The sequence below is a fragment of the Amia ocellicauda genome, chromosome 10, assembly GCF_036373705.1.
Source record: "Amia ocellicauda isolate fAmiCal2 chromosome 10, fAmiCal2.hap1, whole genome shotgun sequence".
In the NCBI taxonomy this organism is placed as follows: Eukaryota; Metazoa; Chordata; class Actinopteri; order Amiiformes; family Amiidae; genus Amia; species Amia ocellicauda.
In genome coordinates this window covers 24,297,943-24,321,465 of record NC_089859.1, presented here as the reverse complement: position 1 = coordinate 24,321,465, position 23,523 = coordinate 24,297,943, and the positions used below count along the sequence as shown (strand labels likewise).

The 23,523-nt window shown below is 38.9% G+C and overlaps 1 protein-coding gene across 1 annotated transcript in view; it reads right to left on the bottom strand.

Moving 5' to 3' along the window:
- The window catches only part of chn2 (chimerin 2), an 89,109-nt gene that overhangs the window by 20,085 nt on the left and 45,501 nt on the right, over positions 1–23,523 (bottom strand). Inside the window, exons 3-6 of the mRNA XM_066715662.1 lie at positions 22,990–23,045; positions 19,937–19,968; positions 19,486–19,599; positions 17,606–17,891 (exon numbers count right to left, since the gene is read on the bottom strand). Coding sequence (XP_066571759.1) covers positions 17,606–17,891; positions 19,486–19,599; positions 19,937–19,968; positions 22,990–23,045 — 488 coding nt within the window. The remainder of the gene's footprint in view (positions 1–17,605; positions 17,892–19,485; positions 19,600–19,936; positions 19,969–22,989; positions 23,046–23,523) is intronic.

Sequence of the window (23,523 nt, the reverse complement as noted above, 5' to 3'; positions counted from 1 at the left end):
ATGTCGTTCCAAGGCTGGTGCTGCATCCAATTACTCTGTGGACCAAACCCAGGAGCTTTAAGACAATCTGGTCTAGGATTGCAGGAGATTAAACGGCGTAAGCCCCACTGACAGTGTAATCAAACAGCTTGGAAATCCCTGGTCATAGCCTAGGAAAATTCATATTCTGGAGGTCCCTATCAGAGTTTTTTTTTTTTTTTTTTTAATTTAAATTTTCCATCTTTAAAGGCAGTCATCCTGCGTTCTGCCCATTGGACAGGAGGGCCCTGGGGCTGGGACACTGTTTTCTTTGTTTTGGCTGACATTTACGACAAAACATTCAGCAAATTACAGAGGTGTTCTCTAACAATAAAATAAGGTTCAAACAATAACAAAACCATTCGTCTGAACTCATTCATATTCTACTTCACATGTGAGGGGGTTTTAATGTCAGATCTTAGGTGGGATGAGAAAACCTGAAAGTCAGTTATTTGGAAGGCAGCAAAAACAAAATATATATTTAGTGTTATTCATTAGACAGGACTGACTAACACAGATAGACTGGTATAATACCCAAGCTGAAAAACTGCTTAACAAACTCCAGTTTGCTGATGAATTACAGTATGTCTAACAGAAAGCACTCAACGCAACACACAAATCTTTAGTTATTATATTCAGATTGGTCTGAGAACTTCCATAAAGGCTTTGTTAATGTAGGCTTTTGTCTGTATAAAATGAGACAATGCTTACCACCAGCAACATGGGTTATATGTCCGCTCCTATAAGGGTTCTAAGAGTGAACCTGTTACAATATCCCATGTGAATTGTGTGAAATTACAAAACTATTTCAAATGGGGGTGGGCTGGAAGTAGAAAACTGTGGTTTTGTAAAAAAATCTAAATAAATAAAAAGGAATTTATGTGGTGCTGAAAAACAGGTGATTACAGTTTAGGTCAGGAGCACGGGCAGGCAGTCACTAAAGCTCAGACTCAAACAAATCCAGAGGTCTTTTATTTCTTTTTGTAAAAGGACACTTTGTAATGTTTACAGCTGCCACATCTGAAACTACTTACCAATAACGTTAAACGGCAAAGGAAAGGTCACCAGGCACATAGGCGAATGAGCCATTTACAATTTGATTTTAGAAATACATCACGTATTGGCCCTAGGTTGCAAACAATTCTGTCACAGTAATATTGATCTAAAACCTCCCACGGTGGTGCTCCGAATGTACTTTCAGCAAACTGTTAAAAGAGTCTATGGCAGAGTTGCTCAGAACGGAAGAATGTCTGCACAAAATGTAGGATTTCCTGAGAAGACATAATTCATTCACCCAAATTATAGTTATAATTAATTATTATAAAAGCACGATGAGCTATAAGACCCCCTGCACTGACTGAGTCCGTGAAACTCCATGACGTGCCTCGCATTGAAATCCCAACAATTTACAGCATCTGGGTTTAATCCTAACACAGGCATCTATTTAATCTAATGCAATATGTCAACCAAGACAATTCCATTAGTATAAAAGAACCAGATTATGTCCATGCATTTTGTGGTCACATACAGAATCCTCCACACATAAGTGCAATGTGGCTTAACTGTATATAGTTTAGGTCAGTGAGGCTGCTGTAAATTTTTGGCCACAACGAAAGATACAGTCGGGGACAAAGAATACCTTGACTGTCTGAAGCAGTGTAACAGGTCAGTGCTTGTGGATCGGATCCGATCTGTTTTGTGCTCTGCCTTTTCTTTTTTAAGGGGAGGGGCGTCCCATTGTTAGTTTATCTGCCTCCAGAATTGTTTGTCGACGAGGGAGAAGCGTGAATAATCACCCTGTGAATGCACACACAGCAGGCTATTGATGACTCGGCAAAAAGCACATGACATGTGATATTGGTCCTGTGAAGGATAATTCTCTCTAAATTATTATCTTGATTCAGGAGGTTGAGAAGTAGCTTTTAATTCCAGCATCTTAGTGTGCATATTTATAGTGTTAATGCATTAAGTTTTCATATTTTTTAACGCAAATAAATCGTGTATCTCTATTTGGAGCATTCTGTACATCCATAGTTGAACCACAGAGGCGATCGTGATGGAGATGAAAGGTGGATTAATGAATGTCTTTTTCCATTTTAAAACACTTTCAGGTTGGTTCAAGGGACAAAAACAAAGTGATGTGTAATCTCTGTGAAGGTGAATTTCAGGAGAAGAACATCAAGTTTGATCGATCACCTAAAAGCCAAATGTGCTAAGTGCTAGTTAAGGTGCTTTTATTTTAATAATATACAAGAGAGCAGCATTATCTTGTAAAAATGTTAACAGACTAGTTTGTCTGAGCAACTGACTCAGTGAGAAGAAATAGGTGTCCTGCAGTACTATGGGTTTAGTTCCTATATTGAGCCGATGCCTTTTAAAGTCTATAACATGCAGTGCAGATTTTCTTTTAACTTTATTCAGTTTTTCAGTTTATTTATATTATTCTGATGTTCTAACTGCATTTACAGGGGACCTTTTTCAGAACATTTATAATGAAAAAGCAGAAATCTCTCGAGACTATGGCAACCTCTTGTTTAAATATGCAATTAATCGCTATTAGTGAAAATGTGTTTCAGCTCTGCTATTATTATTTGATTAATAGTATTATTTATTTCTTAGCACACCATTCTTGTTATTAAGTGAATGTTTTAAAATCTGTTGCTTCAAGTTGACAAATTAACTACGGTTGTAAGAAGGGGTTAAAATGCACCAGAGGAACACAGTTCAACTAGAGGTGGAGTGCTCTTAGGCGATAGCAGGTTTCCAAATAATACAGACAATAGCCAGGTTATTTATCTGAACTGCATTTTGTTTGCAGACTTATTTGAGCTGCACATGTGATGCATGTACTTTTATCAGTATGTTCATACAGATCCAGGCACGAGATATAATGAGTATCTTGTTGCTCTCATCACTGTTTTAAGGTGGCCCTGTCAAAAGTCTGTATACACAGTTTTTTTTTAACACATAATATCACAGAACAGAATCACATATGATATGACTGGCTAGCGATGCCAACAAGTGGTCCAAACATGGATTTATTTCAGCAGCAGATCTAGCATTTGCACCAGTATGAGAATTGACATGTGCACTGTAACTATTACAGACATTGGCAAAGCTCAATTTATCACTAGTGGGGAAGAAAATGTTTGATAAGTGGGTGGCTGGAAAAAGGGAATGGTTTAACTTTAACTCCCATTATTGTTAGGACTGTATTTCAACATGCAGTTCTGTGATTGTTCTAGAAAATATGAGGAAATAATCAACACATTGTACACACAGAATCACACAATTAGACGTCCACAGTGTCACATATAGTCACAGCCATTGTACGGCACCATTAATACGAGTGTCTGGGAACTGGTAGATCTTAAAGTACTTCAAGCATGTGTTTTGTCTGCTTCATTAGACACTTTTAAGCAACTTTCTCTCACATTGCCCGAGTTAATGAATGAAGGATATTAATTAACACCCACATGCCCCTTAAGGCTATTTTAGAATGGACATAAAACTGATATCTGTTCAGAATTCATACATGAGAGACTCAGCTTAACTGAGTATTTAATTCAAGCTAAATCGTAACACTAAAGCTTGCTTCGAATGACCTTGGCCCAATCCAAGTTTATGACATTTTAAATGTTAAATCATGCAGTCTTTCAGCAGCTGAATAAATTCTGGGCAGAGAGAATACCATGGGCTAAAAATAAAACCCTGCTAGTGTCTACAGACCTGCCATTACGAATCACTCAGAATGTGCGGGACTGAACTTAATAGCACCAATCGTCTCAGAATATGATACAAATAAATAATCAGGTTAAGAGTTGTGAAGGGGACCTTTATATAATTTGCACATGGTGAGATGTTGCAACACTGGATGCCTAGCCAGTTGGTCTACTTTTGCTGTGCCTAAAGTTCAGAAAGTAGGAACCTTTGTTATCATGGTCTGTGTTACTTAAACAACAAATCCAAAAACCACACACTCACTTTAGATGTGTGTCAAAACAATCACTCCCCAAACTGCTCGACAAACTATTAACTCATGGAAAGCAGCATGTCTATGTAATGAAAATATGATATCTTATTTTATAAGAGATATTATCCCAGGTAGATTAAGTTTTGCTTTATGTAAGTTAAGTGTATAATTTTCATATGATTTAATCGGATGACATGCTCTTTGATTGGTCTGTATCTTCCACATATGCTATAAAATATTGCCAAGTTCACAGTTCACATCTAAAATACTGTAATGAATTACAATGATGCAACCAATAGTGTGATACTCACGGAGTACTCTATAATAACAGCCCTTGGGCATAAAATATATTCTGACATGCACTGCCTTGTTTCTCTGACTCCATATTAGGCACTCGACATCCACTTACCAGCTTCAGCTTTATGCTTTACACATGAAATAACTGCCCCAAAGTATTATTTGTAATATCTTATGCAACAAAGATGCATGAACTGATGTACAGTACTTTATCTTTTCCTCAATAGTATGTTATAAGTCTGATAGGCAGATAGTAATGTCATAACTTTTACAAGATTCCCTGGATGTACAGACTATAAACAAACCACTACGGAACATAAAACACATATTGGGGAAAAAAAATTCCAACACATCAAATACCAAATGACAAACATTTCAAAATCCATCCAAGTTATCTGGATAGCCATAAACAGGAATTGCCTTAAAGAGGTAAGAAAATTCCCCTTTACAGAACAATCTGCTAACCATCTGAATGGAATAAACTCTTAAGCGTCTCTCCTGCAGTTATATAAACTGAACAAAGCTGAATTATTTGATTTCTGACATCTTTAGAAGGGTTTGGTGCTGATTTGTGCCTCAAAATGATTGTAGGAACCACTTTACAGCCAACTTCAAGACAAGAGACGTCAGTTTTGTAACTTAAAGATGGAAATTAATGAGGACTGAGGGTCTGTCTAAATCCAACACCTACAGAGACTCCACTGTAAATTATTCGAATGTATCAACAGTGGTGACATCTTTACAAATTCATATCTACTTAAGCATGTCCTTATTCAATTAGCCAAACCAATGAGACATAATAAGGTTTTAACCCACCACTGATAATGTTCTTTTTAAAGATAACATCTTAATAACCCAAGATTAATCAAATCTTCTGCATCTAATTAGATTTTAATCGTTTTTGGTATTAAACCAAACTTCAGATTACAGCTAAAACAAAAAAAAGATGGTTAAAGCTTGTAGACTCACGTATTTTAGGATTAATCACATATCTCACAAAAGCTCATTTTGGTTTCGGTTTATGTGGGCTGTTCTTTTGTTGTCTTGATGGCACAGTTTTTGGTAGACATAAAAATGTGCACAATCGTTGAGATGGACCCCCATGATCTTTGTCGTGCTGGGGATAAAGGCTCCTACATCTGGTTGTTAAGAATGATTGACAATGCCAAAACATTTGACTTTGATGTGAACAGCAGACAAAGAGTAGATTTAAAACAGGCCCTCGCTGAGACAGATGCCGGCTTCAGCACACTATCACAGCTTAGAGATGAGCAGGGAGGAGGCCTTTTTTTATCATCCCCCTCTATGTCAGGGTAGTAAATTGCTGACAGTATTAACTGTGTGATTAGAACCTCTCAGGTTAAGTATTTCTCAAGGACAAAGTCAGGACAATTTAAATATTAAAAATACAGTTCATTTTCCTTCCCATGTGGAATTCCTTGAAATAATTCCAGGTATGTTTCATCCCATGCACATATTCACATTTGTCTTGGTATATGGAAAACATCAACATTTTTATAATGCGTAAACCAATCCTATATTTTGCAAAAGCAAAAACAATCATAACAGAGCAGGAAACATTAAATATTTAGATCAAGGAAACTGCGAAGGTCACCCAGCAGGCAGCACTGTTCAACTGAAGACATCTCCCAAGTCTTACAAATCCTGTGCTTTTCTGTATCAATGTCCTAGCTACATTGCTTTGCTCGTCGTTCTAATAACCCACAGGCACAATTTAATCGTAAACCATTTTTATGTGGGTCTTCATTCTCAATGTCAAAGAAAGATGTAATTATCAATGATGAAGGAAAGTCTATACCGCAGATCCATAGCTACAAAAGACAACAGTCTTCTAATAGTAAAAAATAAAAAAGGCAAAGGTTCCGGAGACTTATGCAATCGTAAGCAGACTTCACAATTGTTTACAAATCGCAATAGGAATAATGCTATTTATAAATAAAATGTATATTATCGACATGAAGAGTGACATATGCACTTAAGGCCCCTGGGTACATTTAGAAGTGTTCATAATTTGTATTGGGACGACTGAAAGGCAGACAATAGAAATGGATGGATAGACATTTAGCCGTGAAGTCAGGCGGACGCTTACGAACACAAAAATCTAAAGCCTGTATGGCAATGTGTCAAAATACACATACTACTGATTTACTTTGCATTACTCATGTTTGCTGCTAACAGCTCTGTGTGTCGACAATGCTCGTCTATACATCAGTATAATTCCCTGTGCTTTTATGAATTCGACAATGTAATAAGAGGATTAAGATGGATAAAACATCTGGTTCGAACTGCACATGCACATCAGAGATACACCGGCTCTCCTGCAAACCAAACCGCTGAGTGCAACAGAATGCAGAACAGCGTGCATCAAAACCAAACAATACAATCAATACAACACAACAGTATGAGGAAGAGAGCACCTTGGGGAGCTAGCACATCACATTGAACAGCGCAGGGGTTAGGAAGGGCAAATCTCCTGAATTCACCTCGCTGTAACACAGCCACCCCTGCTGGCCAGGAGCGTTGAGAGGCGTTGTGAAGATCACTCTAGACAGAGACAGCCTCAGCTGTCCAGGGATCAGCAGCTTGCCAACTTGCGCTGATTAACTTCTCTGTGTGAAAATAGGATGTAGACGCAGTTGGGGATACCACAGGGTACTGGCCTACCATGCCCTGTGCACTGAAGCTGAAACTGAGTGTACAGGATTGTGGAGAAAAACACAGACATATGGAGACTGCACATTGCAGGGTGCTGCAAAATGTTGCTTAGTCTCTCGGACTGCAACAGTGATGCATGGATTTGAACACATAATAATCCAGCAGAGGCGAAAAATTCGAATGACCTAAGGAGTGGCTCCCACGGTTGCAAGAATGAAACTTGGTTACTTTGACATACCGACCACACCTCTATGACAACTTTTCAAATTACCTCCCGTTGTGCAAAAGCACAGACCTCCTGTACGCTTTGAAGTCTAAAATTAGCTTCATTTACAATTCTTTTTAAATGTCCAAAGTTGTAAAAAGTCTGAGCATGTATCTTTTTTCTAAGAGAGAAAAATAATATCTCTTCATTCATGCCAGGGTTAGATATATGAAGTCACACCACATTTATACCTCTACAGGTTCTATATTGAGCAAAGCGTGGTTTCTATGGATACTGAAGTGAAAGAGCTCGAACGCACGCTGCGGCTGTGGTGCTATTCGATGTGACAGCCCCTGCTCTAATGGGATAATGGAGATCTGCAGAAGCTTTAAGCTGAACACCAAGCGTCAGCTGACCCCGGGCACCCTCAATCCTCTCTGTGACTTGCAGGCGAGTGCCTTGTGTGCCGGAGAGCGCTGGGCTGGCACACTTTGTGACACCTCGCTCATCTACAGCTCAACAGGTTCAGCTGCCACTTCTGCAGTTGTTCCCCTGGCAGATGGCTTCTTGTGTCCCACAGAAGCACTAGGCCGAAGAAGAAAAAAGGAAATAAAAGACACAAAAGACTTTCACGGAACAAAAGCTTTCTCGAGTTCTGCCCTGTTCTTTCTCCATGACATTTTATTGCTTGGCAGTATGAAGAAAAATAAAGGAAAGAAAAAAAAAAAGCATAGCTGAAAATACAGGAACAGGAACTAGAGAACAGACCAGAGCCACACAACTTCAAGACATTGGTGCCTTTAAATCCCCAACATTGCAAATAATATACTTAAATATTTAGGAAGCAACAATCCAGATTTAAACCCCCAAACTGTAGCCCACTGATCGTTGCATCTCTGGCTATGCATAATAAATTAAACATTTCAAATGCAGAGATAGTAGAAGACAGCTTGTGCTATAAATAGTTGAAGTCTTCTGGGTTTTGGCGACACACAGTAAAAACACCTTGTTTACTTTCCAGTGGATGGTGCAGTGATTGTTAAATTAACTGAAACTAATGATGTATTAGAGAGTCTATGAGCCCTGTATACTTACTGTTTCAGTGAAGTACTATGCAGCCCAGAAGATTACACACTACAGTTGAATACATTTGGAGTCATTAATGCACAGTTTTATCAATTTGTTTGTACAGTTTATTCAAACTGTTGCACAGTTTATCAGTTTGGGCATACACTTTATTCATTATTTTGTGCGACTTTTGAGAAACTGGGCAAACAAATGAAAAATCTGGGCAAACAAATGAAAAACTGTCTGCATGAATAACTAAACAGTGCGAAACAAAATTGATAAAATGTGTTAACAGAAAGATGACAAATTAAACCTGTCATATATAAAGACCTACAGATCTCGATAAAATACAGTCAGAGCTCATTTAAACTGTATGCTTTATATTCTCCTGAAAGACTATGACTGGGATTAAATCAAAAATTCGACCCACCCGCTAATAGAAAACTACAGAACTGTATCCATTTGCGGCTTCATTTTTAGTAAGATGCCACTTTCTTCTAATCATAAATGTAACCGCTATGATGAACAGGTTTGTAGTTTGCTATTAGCGGGTGGGTCAAAGTTATGATTTAATCCGGCCCCATATGTAAAAAGAGATGTACACCTAGGGGTTTATGAATCTTTTGAATTATTTAACATTTTGAATGAAAACAATTTACCATTACACATTAATCTACTGTGATTTGTAAAACTGTAGTGCAAATCCTTTCCCAATTAACTGGTGTGCAAGCATTTGTTAATTAATGTGATAAACTGGTGATGACAATATCTTTTCCATTGTAATATCACAAAGGTATTCCACTTTCAAATCATTTGCAACAGGTGTACTAACTTTTCAGAGTTACGTCACCTTATGGGCTGTGGAAATAAACAAATTCTACTTTAGTTTGGATAACCTTTGATATTAGATACGTTAATACTATATAAATAAGATTGCCATTGTTTTGCAGGCACACAGTGTGGCAATTCAACAGATTAACTCTACTTGAACCCAAAAACATGTAAAGCTGTATTATATAAGGTATGTACGGCTGTGCGTACAAATGTTACCTTTTGAAAGTGGCAATGGTATTCAATGATTAGCTATTGTTATATGAATGGTCTTGAACACATTGTTTGAAGGGGAACTAGCACGGTCCCTACAATGATTGGTTTAGATGTACTCTTGTGTTAGTAGTAGTGTATAAGTAAAGTATTCGTTTTTTTGTATTATTGTATTTTTTAAGTAAAGTATTTGTGATTTTTCAGTTTCATTCTATCACTTTAGAAACTTTATATAATATTTTTTTATAATATTCATCACAATCATGGCTAGTGTAAATACCCCAAATGTTTGATCTTCGGTGTTTCGGGATGTAGGCCTAATGTTTCAACACTTAACATCTTAAATTGGGCGTTATTTACACCATTGCCAAATTGAGTCCCGCTGCACTGAAATAACTACACCTAGTACAGGCTCGTAACACACACATATTTGTCTTCTTTATTTGTTTGGTGTTATTAATATGATAAAGTTGCTGTTCAACTTTTGTTAATTAATAATAAATGATAATTATAAACTCTACATGTAATCATATTAATGGAAGCGTGCAGTGAGTAATTACATTGTATTGTTAATTGAGGAGAGAGAAACCACAACTTTTTTGCCATAATAATGGAACACAAATATAGACGAATAAGAACGCATTATAAAAAGACCAATCCCCTACTCTTTAGATGTAGTATTTTCTTTTTTCTGATAAATGTTATACTTTAAAGTTTTAAAAGTTTCTAAAATGATAGAATGGAATGGAAAAATCACAAATAATACCTCATATAAGTACTCATATAAACGAGTCATTTTAGGGACTATGCTAGTTTCCCTTTAATTCCCCGCCTCTGACGCCTTTTCCGCTGGCATCAGATTAAGGTCATAATCCATTCAGAAGTGTTTCACTATGAGTAGTGTGGTAAAAGTGGGGTATTAAACTCTGTAGCCTTTATCGCACTTTTACTCTCACCCATGTTCTGCACATGCTCAGAACAAACAGCGCTTCCTTTCGTTTACTGCTCTCTGTCCCCTTTTCTTTTTGCAACACAAGTTATTAAACAACTCAACAAACATTTTAATAACTATTTTTGTATGCATATGATACCAGAGAGGGAGAAGCAGCCTTTGGCAAAACACACGCTATTGGTTAGTGTGATTTCAGTCTGGAATGTCTTCATGTCTGTGGTCACACTATCCTTTCAACAGATAATTGTTTCCGGGTGGTTTCGGCTTCTTCAGTTGAACTGTACACATGACTAAGTAGTGTTAAAGAGCACTTGATGTACAATATAATGCATGAAAGACTGATATGAAGAAGGATTATTTGAATCCATTTTATGGATATCAATATGCTGTATATATACACACACACAAACACACATAAATCCCTGCCACGGCATGTAGGTACTGCTTATCAAAATGTTACCATTAGCATTTAGAGGGTTGAATTGATTCCACATTGTATATTAATGCAAAACACAATTTCCTTTATATTTTGAAGCTGTGTTAAAGCACTGCCAAACAAAACATAATTTTGAAATCTGTGCATGTGTTTCTTTTCTTTTTTTGAGATCCTCAGCTGCATATCGTCTGACAGGAGAAAAGCTTTAATGTGGTAGAAAGTATAAAGCATCTTTCAAAACATGTCTCTATGTCACCCTACTCAGATGCATTGAGGAGACTCTTCATCAGGTGTTTTGGAGATGCTCCATTTTCCCTGTGACTTGAACTAAGCCTTCCTAATCCCTAAAAATAGCAGCTTCATGAAGTATAAGAGGATTTCCACTCGTGTTGTAAAAACAACTTCTAATAGAAGAGCAGGGGATGATCAGATCAGTGCCTGGGATGTAATTATGCATTTTATTTCTGGTGCTGTGCAAGCCTGCCATATATATGGAAATGATCCAAGTTCAGGTCTTAAAATGCCCATTGTCACTGTTTAAAGCAAAGACAGAGCTTAGACACGAGTGGATGGAGCCTCGGGTCCTTGTGGTTTTGAAGCTTGCAACCGTGAAGACATTTTAAAACAGACTAGCATCTCTGAAGTCAATTCCAATGGTGACAGGATATCCACAAGTGTTTGACCCATGGGAGAGATCAGCTATGTCCTAAAGTCAGTTTTACTATGGCTTATCACAGTTTATTCAAACTTGTTTTAATTGTACAAATGGAAGATCGGACTGCTTTGCTTAAACTGAACTATTATAATACATTTTGTGGGTTGAAGTGAGTGCTTTATATCAGCTACTTACTGATTAGAATCTCCTGTTCTTATAAACTGAAGGGAATAATATCTAACCTGTCCGGATGCAAAGTGCCTAAAAGAAAACTTGATTTTAAAATACAATCATATTTTTTTGTTTAGCAATCTGGAAGCGGAAATTTGAGAGATCCTAACTCTGTGTCCATGACATCTCAATTGATGTTTTTTATTTTTTGAATCTTCAAAAGGATTTATTTATATTCTGGAAATTGCTGCATTTTCAAGATGTCCCATGCCTGCTATATACTGTCTGGTAGTGTGTACAAGGTACTAAAACATTCTTAAATATGTTCAGTTTGAAAGAATGATAAAATAATCTGCAGTTTATGTTGACCTGTTGAAATTGAGCAGGAAAAAATAACATTGTGCTATCAGGAGAATACTAACAAAGCTTCAATAGCACAGATATTTTATGTTTACGACTTCTGAGAAACCCAGATTTGTGCTCAATGGCTTTGTGAAACAAAAGTGTCTAGTGAAGGCTGTCGAACTGGTAAAGTCGGTTCCGAAACCCTTTTCAGAGAATTAATCACAACAGACCGAAATAAAGTGAGCTGTTTCCAAGATATGGTTGCATAGCATACAGGGTGAGTACAGGTTACATGCAATGGCTTAAAGGGAAACAGGTCTTAGGAGATTTGCTATGGCCTGAGGATATTTTGCTTCTCTGCTACACTTGCTCTGAAAACTTTTATAAAAATAAACCAAGCTTGTCTATTACATCCATCATACACTGACAGATAGTTCCTGCATTTTTAATCAACTACATTATTTATGTCAGTTCATGCAATCACACATAATGACAGTTTCGAATTCCTGACTTTATACCTGTACTCATACCTGTACTATACACATAAGAACATACCTGTATTACCTGCATTATTTCATTCAGTTATATCTAGTCGTGAGGAGAGAATTTCGTTTTCACATAATGTAGCATGGACAAAAAGGAGCACCTGTCTGATAAAAGTGCAAACAAAAGGCAGTGAGACAGGTGAGAAAACATTTGATCTGAGTGGATTACTTGAGTGAATACTTTACATAGAGGGATGCTGGTTAAATTACTGATATTAATTACACTGTTTGGATATCATAAGAAGACGTTTGATGGGAAAACTGAATCCGCAAACTCAAACAGTACCCTGCACATCTCATGATGTCCCAAGCGATGCCATGCTCATGAATCACGCTATGTAAACAATCTGAGGAGCACGGACTGTAATGGGGGATTAATTACACCAGTCAAGTACAGCACAATCATTTGAAAATGTCAGGTATGTTACTAAAGGTGCGGTAAGGAGAACCAGGGAGTCTGCTTTTAGGCTCAGCCCTACAGACTATTGTAACCAGGTAAGTCAGGCTGGGTGTATAAGAAAACATAATAGTATGTTTAGACAACATGGACATAAATCTTCCATTAGTTTCCCAAATATGCTTTGTTTGGAAATATATTCAGCTTATAGAACACATATTCCATCTATGAAATGTATACAGTGAGGGGAAAAAAGTATTTGATCCCCTGCTGATTTTGTACGTTTGCCCACTGACAAAGAAATGATCAGTCTATAATTTTAATGGTAGGTGTATTTTAACAGTGAGAGACAGAATAACAGCAAAAAAAAACAGAAAAACACATTTCAAAAAAGTTATAAATTGATTTGCATGTTAATGAGGGAAATAAGTATTTGACCCCTTCGACTTAGTACTTGGTGGCAAAACCCTTGTTGGCAATCACAGAGGTCAGACGTTTCTTGTAGTTGGCCACCAGGTTTGCACACATCTCAGGAGGGATTTTGTCCCACTCCTCTTTGCAGATCCTCTCCAAGTCATTAAGGTTTCGAGGCTGACGTTTGGCAACTCGAACCTTCAGCTCCCTCCACAGATTTTCTATGGGATTAAGGTCTGGAGACTGGCTAGGCCACTCCAGGACCTTAATGTGCTTCTTCTTGAGCCACTCCTTTGTTGCCTTGGCTGTGTGTTTTGGGTCATTGTCATGCTGGAATACCCATCCACAACCCATTTTCAATGCCCTGGCTGAGGGAAGGAGGTTCTCACCCAAGATTTGACGGTTCATGGCCCCGTCCATCGTCCCTTTGATGCGGTGCAGTTGTCCTGTCCCCTTAGCAGAAAAACACACCCAAAGCATAATGTTTCCACCTCCATGTTTGACGGTGGGGATGGTGTTCTTGGGGTCATTCCTCCTCCTCCAAACACGGCGAGTTGAGTTGATGCCAAAGAGCTCGATTTTGGTCTCATCTGACCACAACACTTTCACCCAGTTCTCCTCTGAATCATTCAGATGTTCATTGGCAAACTTCAGACGGGCCTGTACATGTGCTTTCTTGAGCAGGGGGACCTTGCGGGCGCCGCAGGATTTCAGTCCTTCACGGCGTAGTGTGTTACCAATTGTTTTCTTGGTGACTATGGTCCCAGCTGCCTTGAGATCATTAACAAGATCCTCCCGTGTAGTTCTGGGCTGATTCCTCACCGTTCTCATGATCATTGAAACTCCACGAGGTGAGATCTTGCATGGAGCCCCAGACCGAGGGAGACTGACAGTTATTTTGTGTTTCTTCCATTTGCGAATAATCGCACCAACTGTTGTCACCTTCTCACCAAGCTGCTTGGCGATGGTCTTGTAGCCCATTCCAGCCTTGTGTAGGTCTACAATCTTGTCCCTGACATCCTTGGACAGCTCTTTGGTCTTGGCCATGGTGGAGAGTTTGGAATCTGATTGATTGATTGCTTCTGTGGACAGGTGTCTTTTATACAGGTAACGAGCTGAGATTAGGAGCACTCCCTTTAAGAGAGACACCTGGGAGCCAGAAATCTTGCTGATTGATAGGGGATCAAATACTTATTTCCCTCATTAACATGCAAATCAATTTATAACTTTTTTGAAATGCTTTTTTCAGGATTTTTTTGTTGTTATTCTGTCTCTCACTGTTAAAATACACCTACCATTAAAATTATAGACTGATCATTTCTTTGTCAGTGGGCAAACGTACAAAATCAGCAGGGGATCAAATACTTTTTTCCCCTCACTGTACATCTATTAAATTGAATACAACATCACTGAATACAAAATAAACTACAAGAAAACAGCAATGCAAATGGCTTCCTTAAACAACATCTAAATCAAACTATTCGTCTAAATTAGTGTAGTGGACAGCATGTAAATTAATATTCCAGTAACTATATATTAGTGCCATTTATTTCAATATTATATAGACCTTATATTGATTTTGTCATAAATGTTGCCTTGCTTTTAGGTTATATATATTAAGGCATTATTTAGAAATAAGACAAAGATAAACGCAAATGTAAAATCTGAATGTCTCTCTGCTGTTTCCTAAAACAAAGTCACTGCTCTGACCATGCGGGTGAAGCCCGGACAAGTCAGCAGCAATGACTGATCAAAGTCTGCCATCACCATTGGTTTCCTTCAACTCAGCCCTTGCTTTTATGTCCCAGAACAAAAGTGTTTATATTGTCTGAGGACATTACGGGAGATCAAGTGAAAGGCCACACAAATATTTGGCCTGTCTGGGAGAGATACAGTATATGCAGGGCAAACAATGCAGCCGGTCTCTGAGCCTCTGTGCCTCTGTGCAGTTGCATCCTGGGAAACCGTGGGAGGTGGCATCGTCCACGAGGCAGGCTTTAGGAGAAGTTTATAGATGTTTTGTTTCTTTGTTTCAAAATGCTCTGACTATAAAGAGCTCATATGTTTATAATATTAAATAGCAACGTGACCTTGGTTTAGATTAGAATAGCTTTGTTCAAATCTCCCTCAGCTTCACGGTTATTGATAATGGATGATTTTTACATTTGGAACACCTAAACATACTTTGTTCAGTGCAGACCAAATTGAAATTGACCAAAGGAAGATAGCTCTCAATATCCCCAACTCAGGATTGGAATAAAGCTGGCAAAACTGTACTGGGACTAAATAAACGGAGGATGATGTCTCAGAACAACACAATACCACTGTGAAAATTGAAGCACGCAAGACGTCATGTGTGGGAAATCTGGCGGTGTGATTATAAAACCATTCTGGGTTTTCTCATGACTGTTAGCACACTTCAGGTCCTGCAAAGCATATCTTGAACTTTAACACTCCTTTACACACGTTTACCAGTCTTTTATCTTTTTACTGCTGTGTAGTCAAACATTATCAGAGGTCAGAAGGAAAGTGCAAAGGTCTACAATATGAAACAAATGTTAACAGTTGGAAATCCACATGACTGTAAACGCTGCCTGCTGGCTAATGATGGGTACAAACAGAGAAAGTACACTATGAGGTCATGAAGAAATAGAAATACTCCAAGCAAGCGAATATAAATATCACAGGTTGGATGCAGTTTAAAATTAGGCATCAAAAGCACTATGAGGTTGCCCTCTAGTGGCCAGTGATTGAAACTGAAAACTCAGACTTACGTGATAGCTGACAGGACAGCACTTTCAAAAAGAAATCACAATATTTCTATGGTAATACTTTTAAAACACACTGGCTGGAAATATATGAACCCTTTTAGCACTTTTAACATAAAATTATTACATGACCAATGTAGAAGACTGTTCCTGTGAAAATGAAAAAGATTGTAAACTCCTTTTTTCATCACTAGTGGATTTTTCAAAAACAAAAAGACTATTCTCCTTTTGGTGCTGATGCCTCTGTGGTTTCCCTTGACTTTCCACTGCTGTCTAGGTCGCTCAATTCCGATGTCACCTCGGCCCCCAGCTGCGGCTCACGTGTGAGTAAAACTGACTGATGATCAATGCCTGTCCTCCGGTCTAGTCGTCTCGCCGGTCTCTCAGCGCCACACGCGTCTCATCAGCAGGCACATGTGCGCTGCAGAGCGTGGGTGAGAGAGGCCCACCGCGGCGCTGTGCAGCGTAACGTCTCGGTACAGCGACAATCCATCCAATCCAATATATTTCACACACAGGCAGGCCTCTATAACTGGGGATGACTGAGACTCCCTGTCACTTCGCCACCGGCAGCGGGACCCTGGTGGTCCCACGATCAAACCTTGTCAGAGTGTTTTCTTGTGTGTTTTTATTACAGTTTCTACCGTGGAGGAAACAACTTTTAAACAAGAGAATCATTTCTATGTGTAAGACATTCTAGCTACCTTTAATGTGTAAATATATTTGCAATAAAGTAACAAGTTTGGGATATCTTCTAAAACCTAAAAGCTACAACCTAATGGGAGTCTCATTTATTTTCCTGCAAGAGCTTCAAATGCAATCTTACAGAGAGAAAATGTGAGTATAATCAAAATGTGCGATTAACATTTAAAAAAAAAAACAATCAACTAGATAATAAGGCAGAAATTGCTTCGGCATTTGTCACCCACAATCAGCTGGCCATAATGTTGCAGTTGTTGCTGTTTTTATCACAGAAATCTCGTATTCATTCATTTCTTCTCTTTGTGGATTCATCTCAAAGCACACTTTCTCATTCAGCGGCACTGGCAATGACCTATTTCATGATTTCAAAGCGAGATCAGGAAACGGGCCTTTTCTGTTTGACGGCCAACAATAAGACCTTGACATCCTTTGCCACCTCGCACTGTGAATAAGATTGAATGTGGGGGAACGGTCACTCGGCAGCCTTGGGATTCAAACTCTCATTGCAAAGGGCGCCTGTGCCACCTGATGAACGGAGTTTCTACTCTGTTATGAAACAGAGCTTTCGAAGACAGGCGGCGGTTACATAACAGCGTACAGACTGCGTTTCTATTGTTGTACACCCAGTGATATGTGCTCAATGCTTTCATTTGTAGCACAACTGTAAAAGGATCCCAATGCATGATCAAGTTTCCCTCCACTCTAAAAGCTATTTGACTGTATTCAAATACATTTAATCATAAAAAGAATCCCTTAGATGAACATAAGTGCATACTATTTAAACTACTTTAAAGAGTCTGGACAATAGCAAAAGAATCGACTAACATCGTCCTTATGTTACACAACAAAGGAGACCCAGCTGTTGCATTCACCGAGCTCTCGTCCCATTACCTGGAATGGATAATAAGCTGATCGGACACAAAGCCCAGACATCCTTACCTTCTCCACCGAGTTGGAGTCCTCCCGGGGGGCCGTGACCTTCTTAGAGTCCTGCTTGCTTTTGCTCAGTCTTCGCGACACTTTGTCCCGGAGGAGTGTCGCATAGCCCACGTGCTCATAGATGGGGTTTGTCGTCATTTTCGAAATGTACTCGGCGGCTTTCGTCTCGATGTACAGTGTGATCAGTCCGTCCGTCACTAGGTCGTGCATCGACTCGAACCTCTTCTCCCCCACAAAGTGCTTCCCATCGTAGAACAGCCGGTAGTTTAAGGTCTGGATGCCAAACCTTTCAGGAGGAATCAATTTTGTAAGCAAAGGGTAGTTTATTGAATATTGAATAGGAAATGCATATACAGACAGGTGACAAATTAAAGGAAAAACATGAATAAATGAGTGGAGGAACATAACGAATGCAGATGCCTGCAAACAGGTGTACTGCATGATACAATTAAACAATTAACATCCTATCATGCTCTGTGGCATGTATACAAATGCTGAGCAGGCCCAGTTGACCTCAATTTTGGATCAAGATGGCAAGAGGAAAGGATCTAAGTGACTTTGAAAGAGGGGTCATTAAGGCAGGAGCTTCAGTCACACAGACGCTCAACTGGCTCGTGTTCTCGACAAGTAGGCGAGTGCATGTGTGGGACACCAAGAGAACGGTACAGGACTGACTGCTGGACCCCTACAGTGAGGGGGTCCGGAGGCTCTGTTATGCTGTGGGGGGCATTTTCCTGGCATGGTTTGGGTCCACTTGTCCCCTTAGAGGTAAGGGTCACTGCAAATCATTAGAGTTATTCTGAGTGATCACCTTTATCCTATGGTGACACATTTCTATCCTGATGGGAGTGGTCTCTTCCAGGGTGACAATGCCCCCATCCACAGGGCACGAGGGCTCACTGAATGGTGTGATGAGTATGAAAATGATGTGAATCATATGCTATGGCCTTCGCAGTCACCAGATCTCAGCCCAATTGAACACCTATGGGAGATTGTGGACCGACGTGTTAGACAGCGCTCTCCACCACCATCATCAAAACCCCAAATGAGGGAATGTCTTTTGGAAGAATGGTGTTCATCCCTCCAGTAGAATCCAGAGACTCGTAGAATCTGTGCCAAGAGCATTGAAGCTGTTCTGGTGGCTCGTGGTGCACCTTACTGAGACACTTGTATTTGTCACCCGTCTGTATGTGATTAAAATTTAAATACAGTTCATAAGAAGTCATGGCCTCAAATGAGCCATACATCCTTCAATTTAAGTTTCAATGTAAATGTTTCATTCATTCACCAGGCAAAATAGGCGAATGCAACCGAAGAGAATTACATTTCAGTTTGTATTTAAAGTATAACAATATCCTTTTGCATTACATTAAAACAAAAACACTTTTCATTAAAGATGTGGAGTGTGTACTGTAGATTTGTTCTCCCTGTGTTTTTATCTCCCCCACAGTGTTTTCTAATTCGTATTTAATTGTCTTCCAGTTTGAAGCTGCTGCGGCTGAAGGCAGATGAATAAAATCTCAATAATCTGAGATCTCCGCGAGCCGAGGGAGTTCGCTCAGCACTTCGAGGATGGAAGCTTGTTTAATTCCCTGTAATTGTGTTGAAGGAAATAATAAAGAAAAAAATCTTTTAAACGTCTGAATAGCCAAGTTTATTTCTACACCGCTGCGTCCCAAAGTACCGTTTCATGAAAAGGAGAGAAATGAGCCAGCTGGGATTCTCGGGGAGATCTGGTAGAAAGTCACAAAGGTCCACAGGGGCTTTGGGGAGAGAAGGCAAAGTCTGAAAACAGCGTTTTATGATCGGGCAGTGTCAGAACAGGTGGGAACTGAGGTACGTTGTTCTGACACTTGGAGCAGTGAATTGAAATGACGGACCTTAAGGCCAGGGTGTAGGAGCCAGGCTGCCTCTGGCTCTCCCGGATCAGGTAGGCCCCCTCGACCCCGGACAGGAGATCGTCGGCCTGCTCCCGGGAAATCATACCGTGGAACCTCACAAAAAGAGACAGTGTGTAGTTAGAGTAGCGCCCCTTGCCACGGAGCGCTTCACACAGTGGGAAACACATCCTCAAATGTATTTGATGATGCTCCAAATCACATTACTCTCCTTTCTGCTTTTTCTCACATCTTCATCTCCTTTCATACTACTTGTATAACAGGCCTGGAAGAACACAAATCCACAAATACATACATAACACCCAACTGCAACTTTAACACATTTAATCTACTTCTCCAGATGGCACCTTCACCTCCCAGCTCTCCCTCATTACTCAAGTCTACACTTATTGGATTAGCATAGAAACCCAAAATATTAAAATAGTATACGTACTCTCTCCCATAGTATTTTGGCCGGTTTTCAACCTGAAAATAAAATGGCAAGGATACATTTAGTACATTTAGTCAATATTTTCACCACAGCATAGTTTACTTCAAAATCTGGAGCTATCAAAGCATAAATATGTGTATTTCAATTTCATTTCCTTATCCGATTTCTAACTCTAGCCCAGTTTAGCTGCCTTGAAAATGGAAATATCATTACTAATGTTATCAGCTGTCATAGATCAATAGATTTATTAAGATTCTACATTCTTGTACAATTTCTTACATTCTGAATCTTAGTTTGAATTCATTTACATTTTTTCCACATAGACATGTCCGAATGATATCAAAGTTGAGTGTTTTGGGTCTTGAACTTGGGCAGGCTGCCTGGGTTTTTATTTCCAGGTACAAGAAAGATGAAGTCAAATGTGCAGTTTTCTGCTAGCAGAGAAAACATATTTGCTTGCATTATAACAACAGGTGGCCCTATAATCCATTACCTACCCAGGGATATCATATGGTTTATGTTCATGAGGAAGATGGTAATGATGATGTTTTTACACCTATTTCTAGATCTGATTTTATTACAGAAGGAGTAAAGGATTGTGGGTAAGAAACATCAGACTTCAGTGCAGTGAATAAAACATTCAAAGCCAATCTTCAAAACATTAAACAAAAATGCAGATAAAAAAATTATCTTGAACAGTTTCTTAAACATTAGTGATCATATTTAACATTATGGGGGAAATAGCCATAAGACATTTAAAGCAATCTCAGCTCCACAAGCATTACTGCAACACGCCTACAGGGGGCGATCTCACACGAAGCCAGAGAATACTGCAGTGCTGTGTGCTCATATTCAGATTGCTTTTGGTTCTGTTGCATAGTTTCTATCATAAGCTGGTCGACAGAAATGAACCTGAACATTTTCCTTATAATTTCTACACAGTACTGGCATAATTCATTCATAACTTACATTTGATAATAAGGTCACAGCGTGCTTCAAAAGCACAGGGTTATCTGCTCTCCATAATTAGGTGCTCTAGTGATACACTTGTGGCTGTCCGTTCTATGAACTACAATTAACTTAAAATAGTAGTTTTCTACACAAATCCACAGTAACGCACAATGTAATTGAAATTGTAATGTTTAAAAACTAATTTGGTCAATTAGCCCAAATGTTGTGTGAGTTATGGAAGCAACAGACAAAAAGGCATCCATGTCATGATTTTGTAATAAAGTAAAGCAGTTGAGTTAAACACGAGACACTGTTTTGCCAATTTTTAAGGTTTTGAATCTTTTCAATGGTTTCAGTTATTGTTAAACTTTGTTACATCTTTAGTCATTTGTTTATTACATGTATTTAACTTTGTCAGTTGAGTAATAGCACAATGAAATTACAATCACAGTGCAGAAAGGTAAATCAAGGAAATAAATACACCTGGAAAGAATTAGACAAAATTAATTATTCTTAGCATATATTTAAAACAGAAATAGCTAATTGACTATTCTGGGTGTGACATGTGCACGGCTGGCTATCATTTGAATTAATTTCATTACAGAATTCACTTAGTATTGCAGAGCAAGACACTGTCATGTGCCTGACATTTTAGGTACCTAGGTAACCTTTGAAACACTGAATTGCCCACAGCGGAGACAGCCTAACATTATTCCAAAATGCTTTGTCTGTGAAATGTAAATTTTGTTTACAAACATAGAACTTGCAGTATGTGTACATGATAAAAAATATATATAAATATTACACACACATTTAATTTTCAAATATTTTCTTCCATTTCTATCTAACAATTTTTGCATAAAATAAGAGAAGTGTGATAGGTTTCCAAAAATTGTATTTGTTCAGTTGGATTTCCATGTGGGTAACCAGTGAGCACAATGTACATTTTACATTCAGAACAGAGTAGGTAAACCCTTTAAGAGCCACCAGCCAAGGCACATTAAAATGCTACAGATAGGTCTTTGGCAACAAAAAGAAAAAATAGTGAAAAATATCTCATTTAAATTCATACAAGCCAGGAATCCCACTAGAGGCTGTTGCTGCTGGCTGATTGCTGTCAGTGGGATTAAGTTTTTCCATTTTCTGTTTGTTCGAGCACGCTGGGAGGAGCTGCGTGTCCCACGAGTGAAAATAAGTGGAAAATAACAAACTTTGAACATCTGAACTTCAAAACAATGGCTGCATCTCTGCCTTGGTGGTTCCACGGGCTGGGAGATATGAGTTGATAGTGTAACGAAAGCCACCTGGGTTTTCACTGATGGACGGCATCATTAAAGGTACTTATCAAATTAATCCCTGAGACAGGCAGAGGTCTTGTGCTATTGAGACTGACAAAGTTATTTAACACAAATCACGCCACACACAGCTGTAAACACTGATGCAAAACCCGGCTGTGACGAGGAAAACTGCCTTTAAAGACTGGATTTCCAATTACACCCGATTTATAAATGAGTCACTTTTCCTGAGCTTGAAAGACAGAAGAACAGTCAACAAATATAGTGACCGCCACAGGCAGATCTAGTGTCTAGTGTACTATTGAAAGCATTAAATAAAGGATCTGAATACTCCAACTGCATAAAAACCATGGAGCATTCGTTCTACACAGAATGTCATCTCTTATTGGTCAACTCAAAATGTGCAGGTCTCCCTGTGATTCAAATTTTTCCAGTGGTCTTGATTACATATCCCTGCAACATCAGTAGAATCATATTTCCCATAATGCTGTTGCGGTTAAGATGTCACTTATAATAAAAATAATTGTATTCAGCACAGCGCCGTCCCCTGCAATCCACCACTAGAGTCACTAGCTACACTGCGGCTGTGGCTCCCCATCGCGCCTACAGACTACAGGTGAAAGCAATTTGTATCGCAGACGTACACAAGCTTGCATAAGCATGGGAACCTGTTGCAACCAAAAGACATACCAAACCAAACCTATATATATCTGCATGTATGTCTGTGTGTGTGTGTGTGTGTGTGTGTGCGTGTGCGTGTGCGCCTATTTCTACAATAAAGCAACAAACGTTAGATTTATTACTTCTCACCTCTCTGGGACAAATAATCCTCTTGGGGCGCGGGGCCTCCTGCTGTAACTGGTACACTGCACAACAACAAAAACACTCATGAATTGTCAACCCATATTGCACGAAAAACAAAAAAGGATTAACTTCATATCATCATTCTTATTGTGACACGACCACTTCACCAGCAGAGCAGCTCAACATGCAAAGTTGAAATTTCATGTTAAACATTTACTGTATACAGCAGGTTCTCTTCTTTACTGTACTTTTCTTCATGCCTTTTTCATGAAAACACAATGCAGAAATGTTGCAGGCCTGCTCCAGTGTACAGACACCGCCGCACATCACATTAACTGCATCCTCGTGATGCGGTGTCAGCCGGGTGGAAGCCAAACAAAGAGCTTATCAGTGGAAATAGACAGTAAACTACTTTCCTTCAGTTTATTTGTGTGACAGGTACCCTGTGTATTCATTTACTATTGTGATTTTATTTATTTTTACCCAATACCTCTTTTTACATTTTTTTTTTTGCTGAAACGAGACTACTACCAAATAATA